Here is an 18,450-nt window from a genome sequence, read left to right on the forward strand (position 1 = left end):
CTGCCTGGCCTTAGGACTCCAGAGTCCGGGAACAACAGTGCTGTAAGAAGCAGCAGCCTGTCACCTGTCCCCCACCACCACCCTGCCGTGGGTCCCAGCCTGGCGATGCGCCCTGGACTCCAGATTGGTGCACCGTCAGCAGGGCCCTGTCACGGACTCAGCAGTAGACTCGCGTCCCTGAGCTAACCCTGCCTGGATGGAGGAGGACCAAGGTGCAGGGAGGGGCTGGACCCCCAGGCTGGCCCGGCTGGGAGGCACCTGTGGGGAGCCCAGCTGTCCCCAGCACCGAGGGAGTGGGGAGCAGCTGCCATTGGGGACCGATGGCGCCCAGAAGTGTCTCCGTTCTCCAGCCTGGAGAGGGCTGGTGGGCAGGACAGGCACTGGCGGAGTCCTGGGACTCTCCAAGGAGGGGTTCAGGCGGAGGGCCCTCCACAGAGATCCCACAGCACTGTGTCACTGACCCTGGGCTGGATCTCAGGCTCAGAGCCCACAGACCCTAACCCCCGGTCTCCGCCTTGCTGCTGGGCACTTGCTGTATCACTGGGCAAGTCACTTCCCGAGTTACCTCCCGACTCCCTGCCGCAAAGGCGGGCCCACCTCGGTCGTGGGCAGAGCTAGCTCCAAGGAGAGTGGCTGAGCGCCGGCTGTGGTCAGGGACCCACCTGGCCAGCTCAGCTGTGTGCTGTGGCCCTCCAAGACCCGCCTCCCCCTGGAAGCCAGGATCAGAGCCGGTGTCTTCCTGGACTGCCCTGCCTCTGACCCCAGACTTGGAAGAGTGGGCTGGACGCCCTTAAGCTCCTGTCAGGGGCTGACCCATCCTGGGGTCCCCAGACCCCACCAAGAGGACCCTGGGCTCGCACCACCTGGAGTTCCTGGGAGTGTGGGGGCTGGGCTGTCTGCATAACGGAAGGAACTGGCCCCCGGGCCTGGCATGCGCTGCCGCCCAGCCCTGAGGCGAGGAGGGGCCTTTGGGCTGGAGAGGAGCTGAGCAGCTTAGGGAGACCTTTGAAAGTGGCCACCTGGGCCTCCAGGAACGGAGAATCTGCCTCCATCGTACCACCTGGAGGGGAACCTCGGGCCACCGTTGGCCCCAGGGCCCACAGCCCAGCCCGGCTCACCGGCACTGGTCTCGCTCCTTTGAGCTGTGACTGGGACAGGGGACGCGGGGCTGGGGGCTTCCGGACAGCTCCCCAGGAGCTCTGGGCCCCTTTCCTCCCGGCAGGCAGGCAGGCGGCTGGGTGGATCCCAGAAGCGCCGGCAGCAGGGAAGGCGGCTGGAGAGGGGCGGGTGAGGTGAATATGTCAGTCTATCCCGACGCAAGTAGTGGCCTGTTGGGGTGGGGTGGGGGCCCGTGGAAATATTTGGGATGACTTGGAGCGGCTGGCCCTTTAAGGCTCCTGTAACCAGACACCTCTGACTCCAACACGGGATGGGACGGAGCGGGGGAGCGGGACTTGGGGCTGGGGCAGCGGCGTCCCCCCAGCCCGACGTGTCTCCCCTCCCCCCTCCCACCCAGGCCCAGTTCAATCTGCTCAGCAGCACCATGGACCAGATGAGCAGCCGCGCGGCCCCAGCCAGCCCCTACACCCCGGAGCACGCCGCCAGTGTGCCCACCCACTCCCCGTACGCCCAGCCCAGCTCCACCTTCGACGCGATGTCGCCCGCACCGGTCATCCCTTCCAACACCGACTACCCCGGCCCCCACCACTTCGAGGTCACATTCCAGCAGTCCAGCACAGCCAAGTCGGCCACCTGGACGGTGAGTGTCCCCCGCGCCCTGCGCCTTGGGGCAGGCGGCCGTGGGCTCCAGGATGGGGAGGGAGCGGCCCGAGCCAGGAGGGGCATGGGGCAGAAGGCGTGCAGCAGCCAGTCTGGGCGTGCCCACCCCTCGGACGCTGGCCAGGGTCAGCCGGCAGGCAGCCCTCGAGGTCCAGAGGGGTAGAGTCCCCACACAGGAGCAGCTGTCCACAGGGCGGCCTGGGTAGTGCTCTGGCCAGCAGGGGCTCTGGCTTGCTACCTCTCTGAGGCAGAGGCTCCTGGAGACACCTAGAGCTGCCGCTGCCTGCCAGGCACGGGTCCGGGCTTTGCCTTCACCATCTCTGGGGTGTCATCTCCACGCTGGCTTGGGACAGGGATGTTGAGGTGGCACCGCGTGCTGCTGAGGACTCAGGTCCTGCTGTGCACCTTTGGGGATAGCCCAGCCCGTGGTTGGGACTTGGCCAACTCCAGTGCCATCCCACGTGCAGACTCGGAGAGCCAGCCCTGTGCTGAGCGCACTGAGTTTAGTAAACTCCTGGACCGCCCAGCCTCCCAAGAGGGGCAGCTGTTATCGCCCCCATTTCACAGCCAAGGAAGCTGAGGCACAGGGAAGGAGGGCAGGTTGCCCAGCCTTGCAGATAGAAAGTGGGCATGGGGCTGGGGATTTAGCTCAGTGGTTCTGCTGCCTGCCTCGAAAGTGGGCATGCAGGGCCAGGAACCCGGGGACCCTGATGGCTGAGCCGCTGCACGGGTCCCCCACACGGGTTCTTCTGATGTGCAAAGCAGGTCCTGGGGCAGTGCCCATTGACCTCCCGGTGGTAGCTTCGGTTTTCCCACGCCCTGGGGTGAGGAGGAGGGGCAGGGTGGAGCCTAAGGCAGCCGAGGGCCAGCAGTCGGTCAGGCTTGGTGGTCACAGGGCTGAGTGACATCCTGTCTGTGTGGCCACAGCGCAGCTGGGCACATGGCCTTTGCTGCTGTGACAATGTGTGCGTTGGGGTGCCCTGAAGCCTGGTCCTCCGGCACAAGGTTGTACCCCAGGAGCCAGCTTAGAGGTCTGGATCAGGGAGGCGCAGAGCACCCATAAGCCTGGATACCGCTGGGAACAGGAGGTTCACCACCCCCCCTTTTCCTGTTCCTGAGTCCCTCCTGGACCCTTGGAGGGAGGAGGGTCCTGGTTCCTCCTACAGGACACTGTCGTCAGGGCCCCCTGGAGTCTTTCAGGCAGCTGTGGGGGGGGTTGCTCTGGGGGCTCAGAGCACCCTGATGGTCTGAGCCAGTTGGGGGGCAGGAGCTGCCTCTGCCAGCTGGCTCCACATCCCCCAGGTGAGTGGCATTGGGATGCATGCTTTGCTCCCAGCCACCTGGCCTCAGTGGCCCCTGGGTGAGCTGCTGGGGACAGAGTCAGCCCTGCTGTCAGCCACACAGCGGTCACACAGTGGCGGGGGGGGGGGGTGCTGGACCTAAGCGCACAGGGGCCTGCTTGGGGCTGGGATGCTGCTGCCTGCTGTGGTCCCCTTCCCGGGCTGTCCACGCAGGGGGCGGAGGTGGGACCAACATTGATAATGAGAGTTTTGGCACCTTGGCCCTCAAGAGCAGACCCCCGAGGGCTGCCTCTCTTCCCAGGGAGGGGGAGGGCAGTGCCTGCTCTCAATTCTCAGGGGTCTGACTGCGCGGTCACTGCCCAGACTTGCTGCCCAGGCCCCAGTGCCACATATGCAGTGCTTGGCTCCTGCCATGCCACTGGCTGGTAACTGATAGATAATTCCTATTTTTCTCAAGTACAATTCCACATCGATTGCCACCTCTGCTCCTCTCCCAGAGCGGCACAAACACCTTCACAGCCCCCAGTGAGCACAGTGTGAATGGGCCCTTTGGCCTCTGCTTTGCCGGGCCCACCATGGGCTCTGCAGCCGCGGGCATCTGCAGCCTGGCTGGCTTCCCTGGACCTCAGGCTGTGCACCAGGTGCCTGAGCCCTCAGCTCACGGGCTCTTGTGCACATGCCTGTTTGCATGTGTTTGCACACACATTTGTGCATTGTGTACTCTCCGACATGGCACGTGGGCGCACGAGCAAACCCACAGGCACTGTGTGCAAATGAGGCCTCCCTGGCTGCTGCCCAGGGCTCTGCCCATCCTCACCCTGCAGGAAGCCCACAGGTGTCTGGGGCCAGGAAAGGGCTCTGGGCATGGTGGCAACACACATGATGTTGCAGGCAGGGTGGGGTGGAGCCTGGGACTGCGCTGCTGTTTCGCCTCTCTGCTCCTCAGTGTCTCCTCTGCTGTGAAGGGACAAATGAGCTGGCTCACGGGGCCACTCGTAGCACAGTTGCTGGTGCCTGGGGACCCAGCACCCATGGCGCTCACTGTTTGTGAGTTGTCCTGGCCAGGGCTGGTCCCTAACCCACTTGGGATCTGGGGGGACACAGAAAGGTCAGCGTTCTGAACAAGGGCCTGGTGCCCCATGGGCATCTCTGTGGGGTGGACAGGGGCCACTGGGGCTAGGCCACAGAGGAGGACATCACGGATGTCGTGGCCAGTTCTGCAGCCTCCGTGGAATACCATGTGTATCAGGACATGGGTAGTGCTCTTGCCTGGCCTCTGGGCCCTGATGTCCCCCCATCCCAGGACTGTTCCCCCAGCTGGCAGTGTTGTGACAGTTGGTCCCTCCTCAGGGGGATGGACAGAGGCCTGGGCCTCAGATTTGACACGTGCAGGGTGTAGGGCAGCTCCTCATGACATGAGAGCCCCCTCCCCAGGCCAGGCAGGCAGGAAGGACGAAGACCTGGCGAGGGATTCCTGGGGAGGATGAGCCTGAGTCAACACTAATGGATTCGCAGAAAACTTTCCAGCCCCTCGGAGGTTCAGGTTCGTAGGCAGGGAATAGCGGAGGTGTTCCAACATGACTGTGGTATCAGTTGCGTTATCCTAAAAGTTTATGGAATGCATAAGTGGAATTAATACCTTTTACTGGCACCAGGAGCAATTATGTGTATTTAAAGCCGAGGGAAGGGTTCTAACAATGTTTATTGTGGAGATGAAATGTGGATTATTAGGGGAAACAAGAGCACTTAGGGAGAAATTGCTGCAATTTCTCACATCGTGACGGCTCCGGAAGGCGAAGGAGCAAGCTGTTCCGGGCAGGCGGGCGGGCGGGTCTGTGCGGTCCGGTGGCCTGAGGTGGGGTCCTCTCTGCAGGTCACAGCTCTTGGCCTGGAGGCCCTGAGTCCCGGGAGCAGCCCCACCGCACATCCCTGGGGCTCCTGGAGGGGACCTGAGGCAGGACCCTTGGGGACAGGATTGCACCCAAGGGCTCAGGGCAGCGGATGAGCCAATCTATCTGCAAGGAAGAGCCACCATGTTCCAAGACTGATTTCCAGAATGGAGCAGGACGTGCGGCTCTGGGTTGGGTTGACCTGGCCCGCACCTGGGCTGGGCAGGTGCTCCTGCTGTCCTCCCGCATGGAGGAGGGACCAGAGGGCAGGCCAAAGGCAGGTCAGCGTCAGCAGACTGCAGACAGCTGGGCTCGCCCGGTGCCTGAGCCCTGACTGCTCTGGGAGAGGAAGGCAACCCTTTCCTTCTCCCTCCGGCCGCCCAGGGTTCCCAGCACCTCTGGTCTGGGGCCTATGGGAGCCCTGAGGTGCCGACCCCTCAGAGGTCCATCTGCTTGGGCTGGGGGAGACTCACAGGGGGAGCCCCACTGCAGCAAGCTCCCATTGCTGTGAGGGGGCCCCATCCCTCCTGCATGCACTTAGTGACCAGTGGCAGTTTCCTGCGGTTTCAGGATGAGGGTGCTGGGGTCCAACTCCAAGGGGAAGTGGCAGCCCAGGTGTCCCGAGTGCACCCCCTGTGCTGGGCCTCACCCTGCCCACTGCACCCCAACTCCAGAAGCCCACTGTGCAAGTCAGGGAGAGACCTGCAAGGGGGCATCCAGGCTCCCCTGTAACTGAGCTTCAGCTGGGATGGGTCCTGGATGACTGAGCCCTGGGCTGCATGTACGGGGTCGGGGTGAGGCAGGGATGAGTGGAGCAGCAGGCTATGTCCTGCCCCTCAGGCCAGGGCTTTGCTGTGGGACATCAGCCTGACATCTCAGATCCCTCCTGCAAGCCTGAGGTGCATGGACAGGGGACAGCCGAGTGCCCTGGCCTCTGAGGGGCCCAGCCCTGCCTCCATGCCACCTGTGGCCAGCAACCCAGCTCCTCGCCCTTCATGCTGTGTGGTGTGGGAGCAAATGTGCCTTGTGGACCTCGGGGAGGATGCGCTGCGGTGGGGCCTGGCTCTGGGCAGCCATCGCTCTCCCCCAGGGCCAGAGATCTAGACCAGGCCCCTCTGTGCCCCAGGCTATGCTGAATATTTATGAGTTCAGTGAAATGTAGAAGATTCCAGCCAACCCCGCCTTAGAAGCAGAAAGATGACCACCCCACCTGCCCCAGCCGTCCCTCAAAGCCACAGACCCCTCTGTGCCCACCTGTAGCAGGCCGGGCCACTGCCCAGAAGGGCCACCACTGGAGGCCCCCTTGTCCTTCCCCAAGCAGAAGGAGCCCGCTGATGCCAGGCCGAGCCGGCTGCAAGGGCTGCCACTGCCCACCCATCACAGCCACAGGTCAGGGTGGGGTGAGGATGGGAGCAGCCAGGAGTGGGCCTGCCAGACCACCTGTCCTCAGGGCATAGAGGCAGGGGAGTGGCCAGCCAGGAGCTGCTCACTGCAGGAGCCAGCTGTCCAGCTGTCCAAGTCAGAAACCTGAGCATGAGCATGGTGCTTTGGACACAGCGTCATTTGTGTCCCAGAGCTCGGCCCATCACCCTTCCATCCCGAGGTCCCACGATGGCGACCCAGGCCACAGAACAAGAGCAGAGTCCCTGTGCCGCCTGCAGTAGCATCAACCACACCAGCGCTGGGCAGAGCGGACAAGGCCAACTCCCAGCGTCCTGCTCACAAAGCAAGGCCAGCTCCCCTCTGCAGCTGTGGTCCTCAGTCCTCATTCCACTTGGGATGGGGCCCACCCAGGGCTGCGTTGCCCCTGATCCCAGGCTCTGCCCACCTGGCCGAGATCCCAGGAACCGGCGGGGTTTGAGGCCAGTGTCAGGCGATGGAGCAGAGGTCAGTGGCGGGGAGAGACCCAAACTCAACTCAGCCTCTCAGCAGCAACCCAGTCAGAGTGTCCTCTGACCACCGGCCGCACTCTCCTCGGGGTGATACCAGTTGTCCCCATGGGGCCAGGGCTCAGCTCCCACCCCCTCCAGACCACAGTCACGGCCACTTTGGTTTTCCCCAGGGCCCACTCTGTCCTCCGCAGCTCACGGGGTGCAGAGAAACGCTTGGGTTCGCTGGTTTGTTACAATGGATACAGAAGGTAGGGCCAAGAGGCAAGGAGCCCTCCAGGAGCCCCGCTGCACAGCCACCCAGAAAGGGTGCACATCTCATCCTCCTGCGGGCGTCACTGACCAGCCTCGGCCTGGCGATCAGCAGCACCCATGTCCTCGCCCTCTGCTCAGCTCACCGGGCCTGGCCGGAGGCAGGCTGCACGCCCCAGCGCCCTCATCCAGCCCGGATCTGCCCCGTGACTGGCCCCCAGCCGGGAGCCACCTGGGGGCGGACAGTCCTCAGCAGACTCATTAGCATAAAAAAGACGCCATCCCTTTGAAGATTCCTGGGATCTTAGGAGTTGTAGCTAGGAACCCGGGAGGAAGACCGAAGGCATATTGCACAAGGCCAGGCAGCCCTGGTGCGGGTGCCATCCTCTCTCTCCCTCTTAGCTGGCAGTTGGCGGAGGCAGCTTTAGTTGCTCATGTGGGTGTGGGGTGAGGTGGACGCAGGAGCCCTGTGGAGAAGGTGGGGCCCTGTCCCCAAGTCTGGACGGAAGGTGAGCAGCCCTGCAGGTGTCCCAGGCCCTCCCTGCAGAGACCAAGCCCTGGCCCTGCTCTGAAGTCACTGGAGGGTCCCCAGCGGGGCAGGGTGCAGCCTGTGACGGGGCAGGGCCCCTGGCTCCCCGAGCCTCCCGTGAAGGAGTGCACTCGCCTCTCCCAGCCCTCGAGCTCCCCGTGGGACCGGCAGGGCTCAAGGTCCTGGTGGCCCACCTTGCCCTGGGGCACTTTCCCATCTCCAGCCTCTGGGTCGGCCCCACCCCACCCCACCCCGTAGTCCTGGAAGACGCGCAGCAGCCTCTGTCTGGTCGCCCAGGGCTGTGACTGCAACGCGCACCGGAGGCCCGGCCCCGAGTTCCTAGAGCTCAGCCGAGGTTCAGTCTCCAACCTGAGCAGCCTGGGCAAAGGTGCCCTGAGACAGGCTGGGATCACACAGGGCACCCCATCCCCTCTCCGCCGACCTCCCACTCCTAGCAGCTCTCTGCCAAGTGCAGAAATGAGCAGGCTGGGAAGGTGCCGGCGAAGGCAGAGCCGGCCCTGGGACGATGTGGGGGGTGTGGGCCCACCGGGTCTCGGCCGGCCGTGCTCCGCAGTCACCCGGAAGGAAGCCGTTCTAGGGAATGGGAAGGCCAGAGGCAAAGGGGGCTGAGACCCAAGGGAGGAGAGACGTGGCTCTAAATGCACACGTGCACACACAGGCACAGAAGATGGGTGAAGGTGGGCTATGAAAATCACTTCAAAAAATAAAAGCCCCCACTGCGGGCCCCGTCTCCCAGGATCTGTTGTAACAGATTCACCCAAGCTGGTTAACGGTATTTGCGGTTTGCAAGATGCTACATGTCCCAGGAAAATGACAGACAAGTTATTATCACCTCTCCACTGTCCTCCTGCCCAAACCTGCCCATGCCGGGCACCCAGCTGCGGGGAGTGGGTGCGAGGAAATTAACAGCCGCGCGCTGTGCCCGCCCTCTCACCCGCCACCCGCCAGCCCCACCAGGCCCAGGGCTCCCGGCCAGGCCAGCCCCGTCTCGGGCCGGGTGGGGAGGGGTCGGGGACAGCCCTGGCGGGAGGGATGGGCCACACCACTGTTTGGGCAAAGCGTTTCCGAATACATGCATCCGAACAGGCAAGTCTAGACGGCTCTGTGTCAACAACCGAAGATAAATAAGATTTTATCGGCTGGGAATCTGTTGAAACACATCCATCTAGCGGTTCTAGGGGAGAAGGAGGCAGGAGGAGGCACAGGCAGAGGAAGCATCTCCTTTGACCTTCTGTAGGACACAGCACCCACCTGGCAGTGCTGTCCCTCGGCCTCCACTCCAGTGGATCCCCCAGCCTCGCTGGAGGAAGGTGGCAGGGACACTCAGGCCCAGGGCTCAAAACTCGAACACCCCATGCCCCCCGTCCTGTGGCCACTGTGCCCCCCCCTCCCGTTCCCAGGCACGCAGAAGCTACAGGCTACCTGCAGGCCAGGGTTTGGGCCGGGTGTCCAGCCCCTGCAGTGCCCACAAGCCCTGCGCTGGGCACCCCTGGAGGGAGAGGGCCTTACCCAGGCAGCGGCCCCTCACTCCCACCCTGAGACCTGCTGACGATGAGGCTGCTGCTTGTTCCGGCCCCAGCGGGCTCCGGAGGGGAAGGGCCGGCCACTCGGCCCGGTACCTGGGACAGCTCCCGGCGCGGTTTGGGCTCCTCCCCGGGGCGGGGCGTCTACCCAGCACCCCTGCCCGGGCCTCTAGCCAATGCCCCTCGCTTTCCAGGGATCGCCTCAGGCCCCACCAGAGCCGCAGAGGCTGCACCGCTTCGTGCATCTGGTCCAGCGTGGGGCTCCCAAGGGCCGGGGTGCTGCGCAGCCGCCTGTCACTGGGGGGGCGACGGGGGCAGGACCCCAGGAGAAAGGATCCGAGCCACCGCCGAGGGCGCTGTTGAGATGGCTGTCAGGGCCACGGGGACGCCCGCTGCTGCACTCCAAGCCCTGCCCCTCCCTTCCTCCCCGGAACGGGGCGCAGCGGCGGGGCCCTGTGACACCTGGGCCCCCCTTCCCAGCGGTCTTGGCCCCAAGGCCCCAGGACGGGGGCCCTGGGTGGTCAGCCCTGCAGAGGGGACTCAGGGAGCCTGGGCCTGCCTGTCCCTCGGGTCCCTGCCCACTGCAGGGACCCGGTAAGGGTGCAGACGCGGCTGACGCTCAGCAGCCAGCGCTGGTCGTCAAGAGCAGAGCCACAGGGGGGTGTCTAAGCCTAAGGCCACCTCAAAGCTCACCGGTGCTGCTGCTAGACCTGGCAAACAGCAGGTGCTCAGCCGCCGCTTTCGGGGTGATGGCTCTTCAGGTCCTCGCTTAGCCCTACCGCACTACGCACCATTCTGGGCTGGGTCCCCACCAGGAGTGCCCCCAGGTCGGGACACTGCCTGGCACCGGTGTGGCATGGGTTCTGAGGCGCTGGGGGTCCTCTGTGCATCAGGGAGGGGCGTCAGGGGTGACATCTGTGTGTCTCTCCCATCGACCTGCTCCAAGGGCTGGGGCACAGCCGCCTGCACGCTCCTCTGTGGCCCGCATTCCGGGTGTGCTCTGCACACCAGTGCTCCATGACGACCTTGGAGAGCAGCTCACCTTGCGGCTGCCTGCGGCCTCAGAGAAGCCTGGGGGCCTCTCCATCCCGCCAGCCCCGTGTCCCTCTTACCTGCCACACCCTGGCACCCCACCTCCCCCCCCCCAACCTGCATGGATGGAGACCGCACTGCGGGGTGCAGCTGGAGGCGGGGCCTTTGTCCCAGAAGCCAGGGCTCAGACACAGGCCTCTGGGAGGGAGTGGGCCCCCTGCACCTCCCTGGGCCCAAGGATCCGACCCCATCCCTGGGGGCTGGGCGACTCTCCTCCAGCAATCCCCAGAAGTGAGAGTGAGCCCACACCTGAAGGACCCGCTCCGCCCAAGCGAGGGCCACACCCAGGGTGTTGGGGGCTGCACTCCGCCAGGGTGCTCTGCTTCCCAGACAGCGCCTGCCCAGGGTGCAGGGCCCAGGGTGCCCGTGCTTCCTGCACAGCCAGTGGGGGAGCGTTCGTCTGTCGGAGTCAGGGGCCCCCCTTCCTTGGCAGAGGAAAAGCAGGCTCCCCCGTCTCCTCCCCGGTTCTGCCAGCAGCACTTGGTCTCTGGCCTCAGTTTCCTCAACTATACCGGGTGATGGAGCATTGTCCAGGGTACTTGTGACTGGTGTAATGCTTGAGTCCGAGGTGCTGGGGCTGCGGAGGGGCCGAGGGTGTGGGTGGGGTGGAAATTGGCTTCTGAACCCCAGCCGACATGGGAATGAGTGGGTGGCCTTGAGGTGGCCTCAGCAGGGCTGACCTGGGCCACAGGGCACAGGCTCTGGGGGTCCCACAGGCAGCTCCCCCAGGACAGGGGGGTCTGGCGGCCCCAGGGTGGGGTCCGAGGTGGCCTGGAGAGTCTTCTATTCTCTTTGGGTTTCGGAAAATGGTCTTCGTTCGCAGTTACTGCAGCCCTCGGGGCCCGGACCAAGCAGAGCGCGGCCGGCCGGGCTCCATGGCTCCAGCTGGAGGGAGCGGGCTTTGGGGTCTGTGGCAGCCGAGGCAGCATGCGAGGCCCTCCCTGGCTCAGGGAGCTCTCGCGAGGCTCCACAGGAAAGGGGCAGCCAGCCGGGCCTGTGTGCACCGCCAGAGAAGCCGGGTGCTGGGCTCTCAGATCCGGCCAGTCCCGGAGACCCATGGCTTCAGACCCTGCAGCCAGAGACCCAGGTAGAAATCGGCAGACGCTGTCCCGCCGGGAGGGGGCGCACGAGGCAGCCTCATCAGAGCCCGAAGGAAGGGTGCGGGCAGCAGAGGGTCTGCAGCTTGAACTCTACCCTCCCCCGCCCTCCGCCCAGTACTCGCCGCTGCTGAAGAAACTTTACTGCCAAATCGCCAAGACGTGCCCCATCCAGGTCAAGGTGTCCACGCCGCCGCCCCCGGGCACCGCCATCCGGGCCATGCCCGTCTACAAGAAGGCAGAGCACGTGACCGACGTCGTGAAGCGCTGCCCCAACCACGAGCTCGGGCGGGACTTCAACGAAGGTGAGGCCCTGGCAGCAGCCGCAGCACCACGGCCAGCGGCCTGGGCGCCCAGGGAGCGGAAGGAAGCGCTGGAGCCGGGAGTGGGGACCGGCGCTCAGGCGCCTCCCGGCCCGGGCTGGGCAAGCTCTCAGGGAGGAGTCTGGGGGCCTGCAGCCTGGCACCTGGGGCGCTGTGGGGCGCCTGCCAGCGTGCCTGGTGAGGCAGGAAGGTAGGGGCACAGAGCGGCAAGGTCAGGCTCGAGGCCTGAGCCCCCCCGGCCACTGCAGGGCCAGGCCTCGTGGGCCCAGCTCCGAGGCTGAGCGCAGCGCAGGGCTGTGCCCTCTCTGAAGCAGTGTCCCCTCCCGGCAGGACAGTCTGCCCCGGCCAGCCACCTCATCCGTGTGGAAGGCAACAACCTCTCACAGTACGTGGACGACCCTGTCACCGGCAGGCAGAGTGTTGTGGTGCCCTACGAGCCCCCACAGGTAGGCCTGGGCCAGGGGTGCACGGGGCAGGGTGGCAGGCTGAGACCTGTCTCACGTCGTCGGGTGCCATGAGGCTCCCTGCTGTGGGTCCAGCGCTGTTCAGGCTCTTGCCTCCTTGGAATCAGACACCCGTTCAAAACACTGTGTGCACCAATACTCTGGGCCTCAGGGTCCCCAGCGGTACCCTGGGGTGGGTGGACAGCCCCCAAGCCCTTAGCACTGCCCTTCCGGGAGACTCTTCTCCTGCCTGTCCAGCCAGGCTCCCAGACCCATGAGGAGCAGGCGGGAGTCCCCGGGGTTCCTGCACCCTGGGTTGGCGGAGGCAGAACCAGCCAGTGCACACTTGGGGGTGGTCTAGTCCATGCTGGGGCTGAGGTTGGGGAAGGGGCCACTAGGCCAGGCAGGCAGACCCACGCGGGCCAGAAGGCAGTGGGAGGGGTGAGGCCTGGACTCCAGACCGTGGAGGATTCTGGGTGACAAGGGACCTCTGTGGGGACATTCACGCGTGTGTGCAGGGCCTGCACAGGGTGCAGACTGTGGGTGGGGTGCAGGAGGCGGCCAAGCAGGAGAGGCTGGGCAGCCTGACCTTTGGCCTGGATGCAGCAGAAGATTCTGAGGTAGGGGCACTGCTCTGGTCTGACGAGGACCAAGTTGGAGTGAAAGGCTGGGGTTCTGGGACACTGTGGCCGACAGTGGGACAGGGTGTCAGGACCAAGCCTTTCCAGGGAGGGCTCATCCAGTACCTGGTTCTGAGGCCAGCTCCCATGCCCCCATCCCAGGGTCCCCCGACACCTTTCCACCGCTGGGATTGGGGCCTGGGTCTGCCTCCCTCCTCCTGTGTCCACCAGGCCTGCCAGGGAAGCGGGCTCTCCTGTCCCCTGGAGGCTGCCATGGGCAGGCCTTTCTGTGAAAGGCAGAGGTCTTGGCAAACCACTTGTGGCATAAGTCCTGACCCAGACACCAGGAAAACTGCCTGTGTTGTGTCTCCAGCACACCCATGAGTTCATGTCAGCTCTCCCCCAAACTCCCTGAGAAGGTGAGCTAGGGTGGGGGTCTTCCTGGGATGGCTCTGGTCCTTCCCAGCTCTTCATACCCTTCTGCCCAGAGAAGCCCACATCACAAAAGGCCTGCCCACACACCTGCTCATACCTTTCCAAAGGACCGTGCAACCCACTCGTGCAACACAACACACACGTGTGCCCCAAGGCCTGTGCACACACCCACTCTTCAGAGCCTTGGGGCTTGACCTCAGCCTGCATCAGGGGAGATGGTGGGGACAAACTGACCATGGACTCTGCTTCCCTAAGGGTAGAGGCCAGGCCTGAGATCACTTAGAACCCAGAGCCAGCACAGTGGTTAGTGCTCAGTGGACTGGATGGATGGATGAATGGGCGAGTGAGCGGATGGATGAGTGAATGAATGGATGGATCATAGATAAATGGATGGGTGGATAGGCGGATGGGTGGCAAGATGACTAGATGGTGGGTGAGTGGGTGCTGGATGAAATGAGTGGATGGATGGATGGATGGGTGATTGGATGGATGACAATCACAGGGGATCCCTCACCCACTCCTGCCTAGAGCCAGGGGCAGGCTGGAGGCCTCCACGCCAGTGATGGGGCCCACGTGCTGATGCCAAGCCCTGTCTGCCTTCCGTGTCCAGGTGGGGACAGAGTTCACCACCATCCTGTACAACTTCATGTGTAACAGCAGCTGTGTGGGGGGCATGAACCGGCGGCCCATCCTCATCATCATCACCCTGGAGACCCGGGAGTGAGTCTGTGGGGACACGGAGGGGTGGGCAGGGCTGTGAGCCAGCTGTGGGAGGGTGGTGGCAGCGAGTGGTGCCCAGACTGGGAGGCCAGTGCACCGGGGAGTCCTGGGAGAGCTCTGCTGCCCTCACTGCACAGCCAGGACAGGGCCTGCGGGGCGGGACGTGGGTCCTGGGGCCTCAAGGCTCTGGGTTTCCCCACCCACCAGTGGCCAGGTGCTGGGCCGCCGGTCATTCGAGGGCCGCATCTGTGCCTGTCCTGGGCGTGACCGCAAGGCCGATGAGGACCACTACCGTGAGCAGCAGGCCCTAAACGAGAACGCTACAAAGAATGGGGCCACCAGCAAGCGTGGTGAGCGGGCTCCAGCCAGGTCACGGGTGGGCCACGCGGCAGGGTGACCTGCAGGGCAGATGCAACTGGCATCTGGGGGATGGACCCAGGCCGGGCACAGCCCTCAGGCCATTAGCTTGACCCTGGCACCTCAGGTCCAGGGCGCACTCGGTACCTGGGGTCCTCTCCGTCCAGCATGGGTACTGTCACTGGGCCACACCACAGGAGGGGAGGGCACACGCCCTGGGCCGTGCCCGGCTCAGCCAGCCTTCCCCGTCCACCCTCCAGCGTTCAAGCAGAGTCCCCCTGCCATCCCTGCCCTGGGTGCCAACATGAAGAAGAGGCGCCACGGGGACGAGGACATGTACTACATGCACGTGAGTGGCACCTGGAGGGCAGGGGGCTGCAGAAGGCAAAGCAGCACCAGGCAGATCCGAGTGCAGCCTACACCAAGTCTCCGGGGAGGTGCAGCTTGGGGGACTTGAGGGGCTCCAACCCCCCAGCTCAGGAGGAGCCTGGTAGCCCTAGCAGCCAGCAGGTGGCGCCACTGCAGCCTGCGCACACAGGACCCAGTGTGCGGGCAGGCAGAGGCGGGTGAACTGGAGCCCACATGCTTTCACAGAATGGGTCTGCGACGGGAGCTTTGAATGCTTTGCATTTTCAGGGATGAGTGCCTGGTTTAACACCGTATCTGCGGGGCAGGAGGAGGGGACAGGTGGGAGTGGGGGTCATTCCCCATGGCCTGGGCCCACCCAGTGGGTCTGGCCTCTGGTCAGGCCTGAGCCTGGGGAAGAAGAAAGAAGGCTGGGAATCCTGAGCTTACGGGGTGCTGGGGAACCCCAAGGACAGACGCTCTGCTGCCAGCCAGGTCCTCCCAGAGCCGTGGCTGCCCCCCCAGGGCCGGGCTGGGTGGTGTCACGCGTCACCTGGCAGCATCCCCTGCACACAGGTGAGGGGCCGGGAGAACTTCGAGATCCTCATGAAGGTCAAGGAGAGCCTGGAGCTCATGGAGCTGGTGCCGCAGCCGCTTGTCGACTCCTACCGGCAGCAGCAGCAGCAGCAGTTCCTGCAGCGTCCGTGAGTGAGCCCGGCCCAACTGGGAGACCCTGGGGAGGCAGCATCCCTGCCTCCGGGAAGCCTTCCCAAACGGCACTGCCCTGGGACCCCGGGACCCTTCGCTTCCTCGCCCTTGAGGGGGCCTCGTTACATCTGTGGAGTGGGAAGACAGGGAGGGAAGGCCAGGTGACACTGTTGGGCGTCCCGTGTGAGACCAGGGCTCAGTGCTGACAGCCACAGTTGTGAGCAGGAGGCTGGTGGGACGAAGTCCCTCAGGCTTCTCCAAAGGGTTGGGTCTCCATCCTCGTGCACGGAGGCCATCCATGCAGGTGCCCGGTGGGGACAAGAGGCCCTGGCCACCCCTGAACTGAGCCTCTGCTCTCTGGGCAGGAGCCACCTACAGCCACCGTCCTACGGGCCCGTCCTCTCCCCCATGAGCAAAGCGCATGGCAGCGTCAACAAGCTGCCCTCGGTCAACCAGCTGGTGGGCCAGCCTCCTCCGCATGCCTCAGCTGCCGGCGCCAGCCTGGGACCCATGGGTGAGTCCCTCAGACAGTCAAGGCCCCAGGGTTGGGGAGACCGAGCCTGGATGGAGACTGTCAGTGCGCTCTGGACCTGCAGGGGCTCAGTGGCCGCCCTCCCAGCAGCTTTGGCCTGCTGTGAACACCCACCCCAGGGTCCGTGCTTCTCGGGGTCGTGGCGCGTGGGTGGGAGCATGGGCCTCACCCCTACTCCACTTCCTAGCAGCGGGGATGCTCGGAGAAGGGTCGTAACCTCACAGAGCTCAGTTTCCCTGTCAGCAAAGTGGCAGAAGCAACAGACTCACTGGTCTGGAGGGTGAGGGGCTCAGCACATGGACGGAGCTCCACGGAGTTCAGTGGGCTGCCCCAGGAGGTCCCGAGGTGGGCACGGCCCGGCCTGTCCGCTGAGCCCCTGGGCCATGGTGACTGCTCTTCACTCTCAGAACCTGAGCACCTGCACAGGCGCCGTGGTCCCGACTGGGCGCAGGGCAGAGGCCCCCGCCTTGGCCCGCAGGTGGAGATGCCAGGGGCCACGCTGCCAGGCTGACTCCTGCCTGGGGGGCCGTCGCCTGCTCCTAATGCCCACCTGCCCTCTTGCCAGGCCCCAGCATGCTCAGCAGCCACAGCCATGCCATGCCTGCCAACGGCGAGATGAACGGCAGCCACAGCTCCCAGACCGTGGTCTCGGGGTCCCACTGCACCCCACCACCCCCCTACCATGCTGACCCCAGCCTTGTCAGGTGTGTAAGCGGCCGCCCAGCCCCATCTTCTGTTCCAACCACAAGGCTGTCCCCAGCACAGGAGGGCAGGGGGGCGCCATGGTGGGTTACTCGATGGGTGCTCAGAGAGACCACCAGCCAGGGCCTCCCAAGGGAGGTGCGGCTTTGTCACTGCAGCCACCACGGGCAATGGGTGACCGGGAGCCACCCTCCGGCAGCTGTTCCACCCCTGCCAGGCCACTCAGGAGCTAACCCCGATTTCTCTGCAGTTTCCTAACAGGATTGGGCTGCCCAAACTGCATCGAGTATTTCACCTCCCAGGGGCTGCAGAACATCTACCACCTGCAGAACCTCACCATCGAGGTATGCCGGGAGGCGGCGGGGGCCCGGCCAGGGCAGCGCTCGACTTGCACAGCCTTTGCTTCGGCCGGAGCTCATGGGGAAGGGGCGGGTGGCCAGCCCGACCTCCCCGAGCTGTGCTCCAGGGCTCCTTGTCAGCATCTCCTGGTGCCCTGCTGTCCGGCTGCTTTTGACTTTAAGGGTTAGGCTGTTTCCAAGGCATAAAGAACAGAAGAAGTCAGGGGCCACAAGGAGATAGTCGAGTTTAGAGCCGTTCACAGAAGGCAGGTGGCTAACCCGGGCCACGCCCCAGGATGCCCCAGGCTCAGCACGTGTGGGCTGGAAGGACCCGGGCAACAGGGGGAAGCAGGCTGGGGTTAAATAAGAATCCTGCAGGACCAGCCCTGGCCAGGACTGCCTAGAGAAGCCCGTGCCACGCAGCAGTCAGCCTCGAGAGCTGGTGGGGGCCCCCGCTCTGTATCACCAGCTCGGCTGGGTCAGGGGCCAGCCCATTTGTCCCCAGGGCACCAGACGGGTCAGAGGGACCTGGGGTCAGCACTAACAAGCCACTCACAGTTGGCCATGCCTGCTGCCCACGAACCACCCCGAGGCAGCACGGTCTGTGGCTGCCCCTCCAGCCTCCCACTGCAGCCCTCCTCTCTCGCAGGACCTCGGGGCCCTGAAGATCCCTGACCAGTACCGCATGACCATCTGGAGGGGGCTGCAGGACCTAAAGCAGGGCCACGACTGTGGCCAGCAGCTGCTGCGCTCCAGCAGCAATGCTGCTACCATCTCCATCGGTGGGGCGGGTGAGCTGCAGCGGCAGCGGGTCATGGAGGCCGTGCACTTCCGCGTGCGCCACACCATCACCATCCCCAACCGTGGCGGCCCGGGCGGGGTGGCCGGCCCTGACGAGTGGGCCGACTTCGGCTTCGACCTGCCCGACTGCAAGTCCCGAAAGCAGCCCATCAAGGAGGAGTTCCCGGAGAGCGAGGGGCACTGAGGGCGGTGCCCTCACGCCTTCTTGGTGGCCAGAGACAGGACACGGGGCTGTGCTGAGAGACACGGCAAGGTCCTGCCCACGTCACTTCTGAGGGACATCTCCAGCCTCAGGAGCCCAGGCCTGGAGGCAACCTGCGGGCAGCCTGGCCGCCCTCCAGAGACTCCTGAGCTGCCTCCTGCGTGCCTTCAGGGGCCAGGTGGGTGGGGCACCAGGGCCGGGCCTCCCATGGTGGGTGGGGATTGTGCCTCCTGCTGACTGCCAACAAGTATTCCCACACCTGAGGACCTGGGCAGCAGCCGGGTGTGCAGATTGAAGTCTGCCGTCTCTGCCCAAGGCCGGGCTGTCGACTCCTCTGCGGGACACGAGGGTCGGCCCTGTCTCCAGCCCACGCATTCTGCAGGGACCACAGTAACTTTCCTGCTTTGCACAAAACCTGCATCTGCTGGAACTGCAGCAGGCTGTGGTTGCGAGGAAGCTCCGGTCCTGGGGACCCCGAGCAGATCGAGGGATGGCTGTAGCTCGGACTGCTGGAAATTGTCAATATTTGATAAAATGCTACGCTTTTCTACA

The 18,450-nt window shown here is 64.7% G+C and overlaps 1 protein-coding gene across 5 annotated transcripts in view; it reads left to right on the top strand.

Moving 5' to 3' along the window:
• The window catches only part of Tp73 (tumor protein p73), a 41,708-nt gene extending 23,258 nt beyond the window's left edge, over nt 1–18,450 (top strand). For 2 of the 5 annotated variants that reach the window (XM_087214580.1, XM_087214578.1), the window contains 12 exons: nt 1,517–1,759; nt 11,099–11,362; nt 11,491–11,677; nt 12,026–12,141; nt 13,804–13,913; nt 14,121–14,263; nt 14,531–14,619; nt 15,192–15,319; nt 15,689–15,837; nt 16,421–16,559; nt 16,808–16,901; nt 17,545–18,450. In XM_087214580.1, coding sequence (XP_087070706.1) covers nt 1,517–1,759; nt 11,099–11,362; nt 11,491–11,677; nt 12,026–12,141; nt 13,804–13,913; nt 14,121–14,263; nt 14,531–14,619; nt 15,192–15,319; nt 15,689–15,837; nt 16,421–16,559; nt 16,808–16,901; nt 17,545–17,880 — 1,998 coding nt within the window. In that variant the 3' untranslated portion in view covers nt 17,881–18,450. Of the gene's footprint in view, nt 1–1,400; nt 1,760–11,098; nt 11,363–11,490; nt 11,678–12,025; nt 12,142–13,803; nt 13,914–14,120; nt 14,264–14,530; nt 14,620–15,191; nt 15,320–15,688; nt 15,838–16,420; nt 16,560–16,807; nt 16,902–17,544 lie in introns of those variants that run through there. The other 3 variants (XM_004863761.4, XM_013065072.3, XM_087214581.1) reach the window with 2 other exon arrangements.

Source organism: Heterocephalus glaber, unplaced genomic scaffold (assembly GCF_053883595.1).
Source record: "Heterocephalus glaber isolate CG9 unplaced genomic scaffold, H.glaber_assembly_v1.0 deba00001447, whole genome shotgun sequence".
Classification (NCBI taxonomy): Eukaryota; Metazoa; Chordata; class Mammalia; order Rodentia; family Bathyergidae; genus Heterocephalus; species Heterocephalus glaber.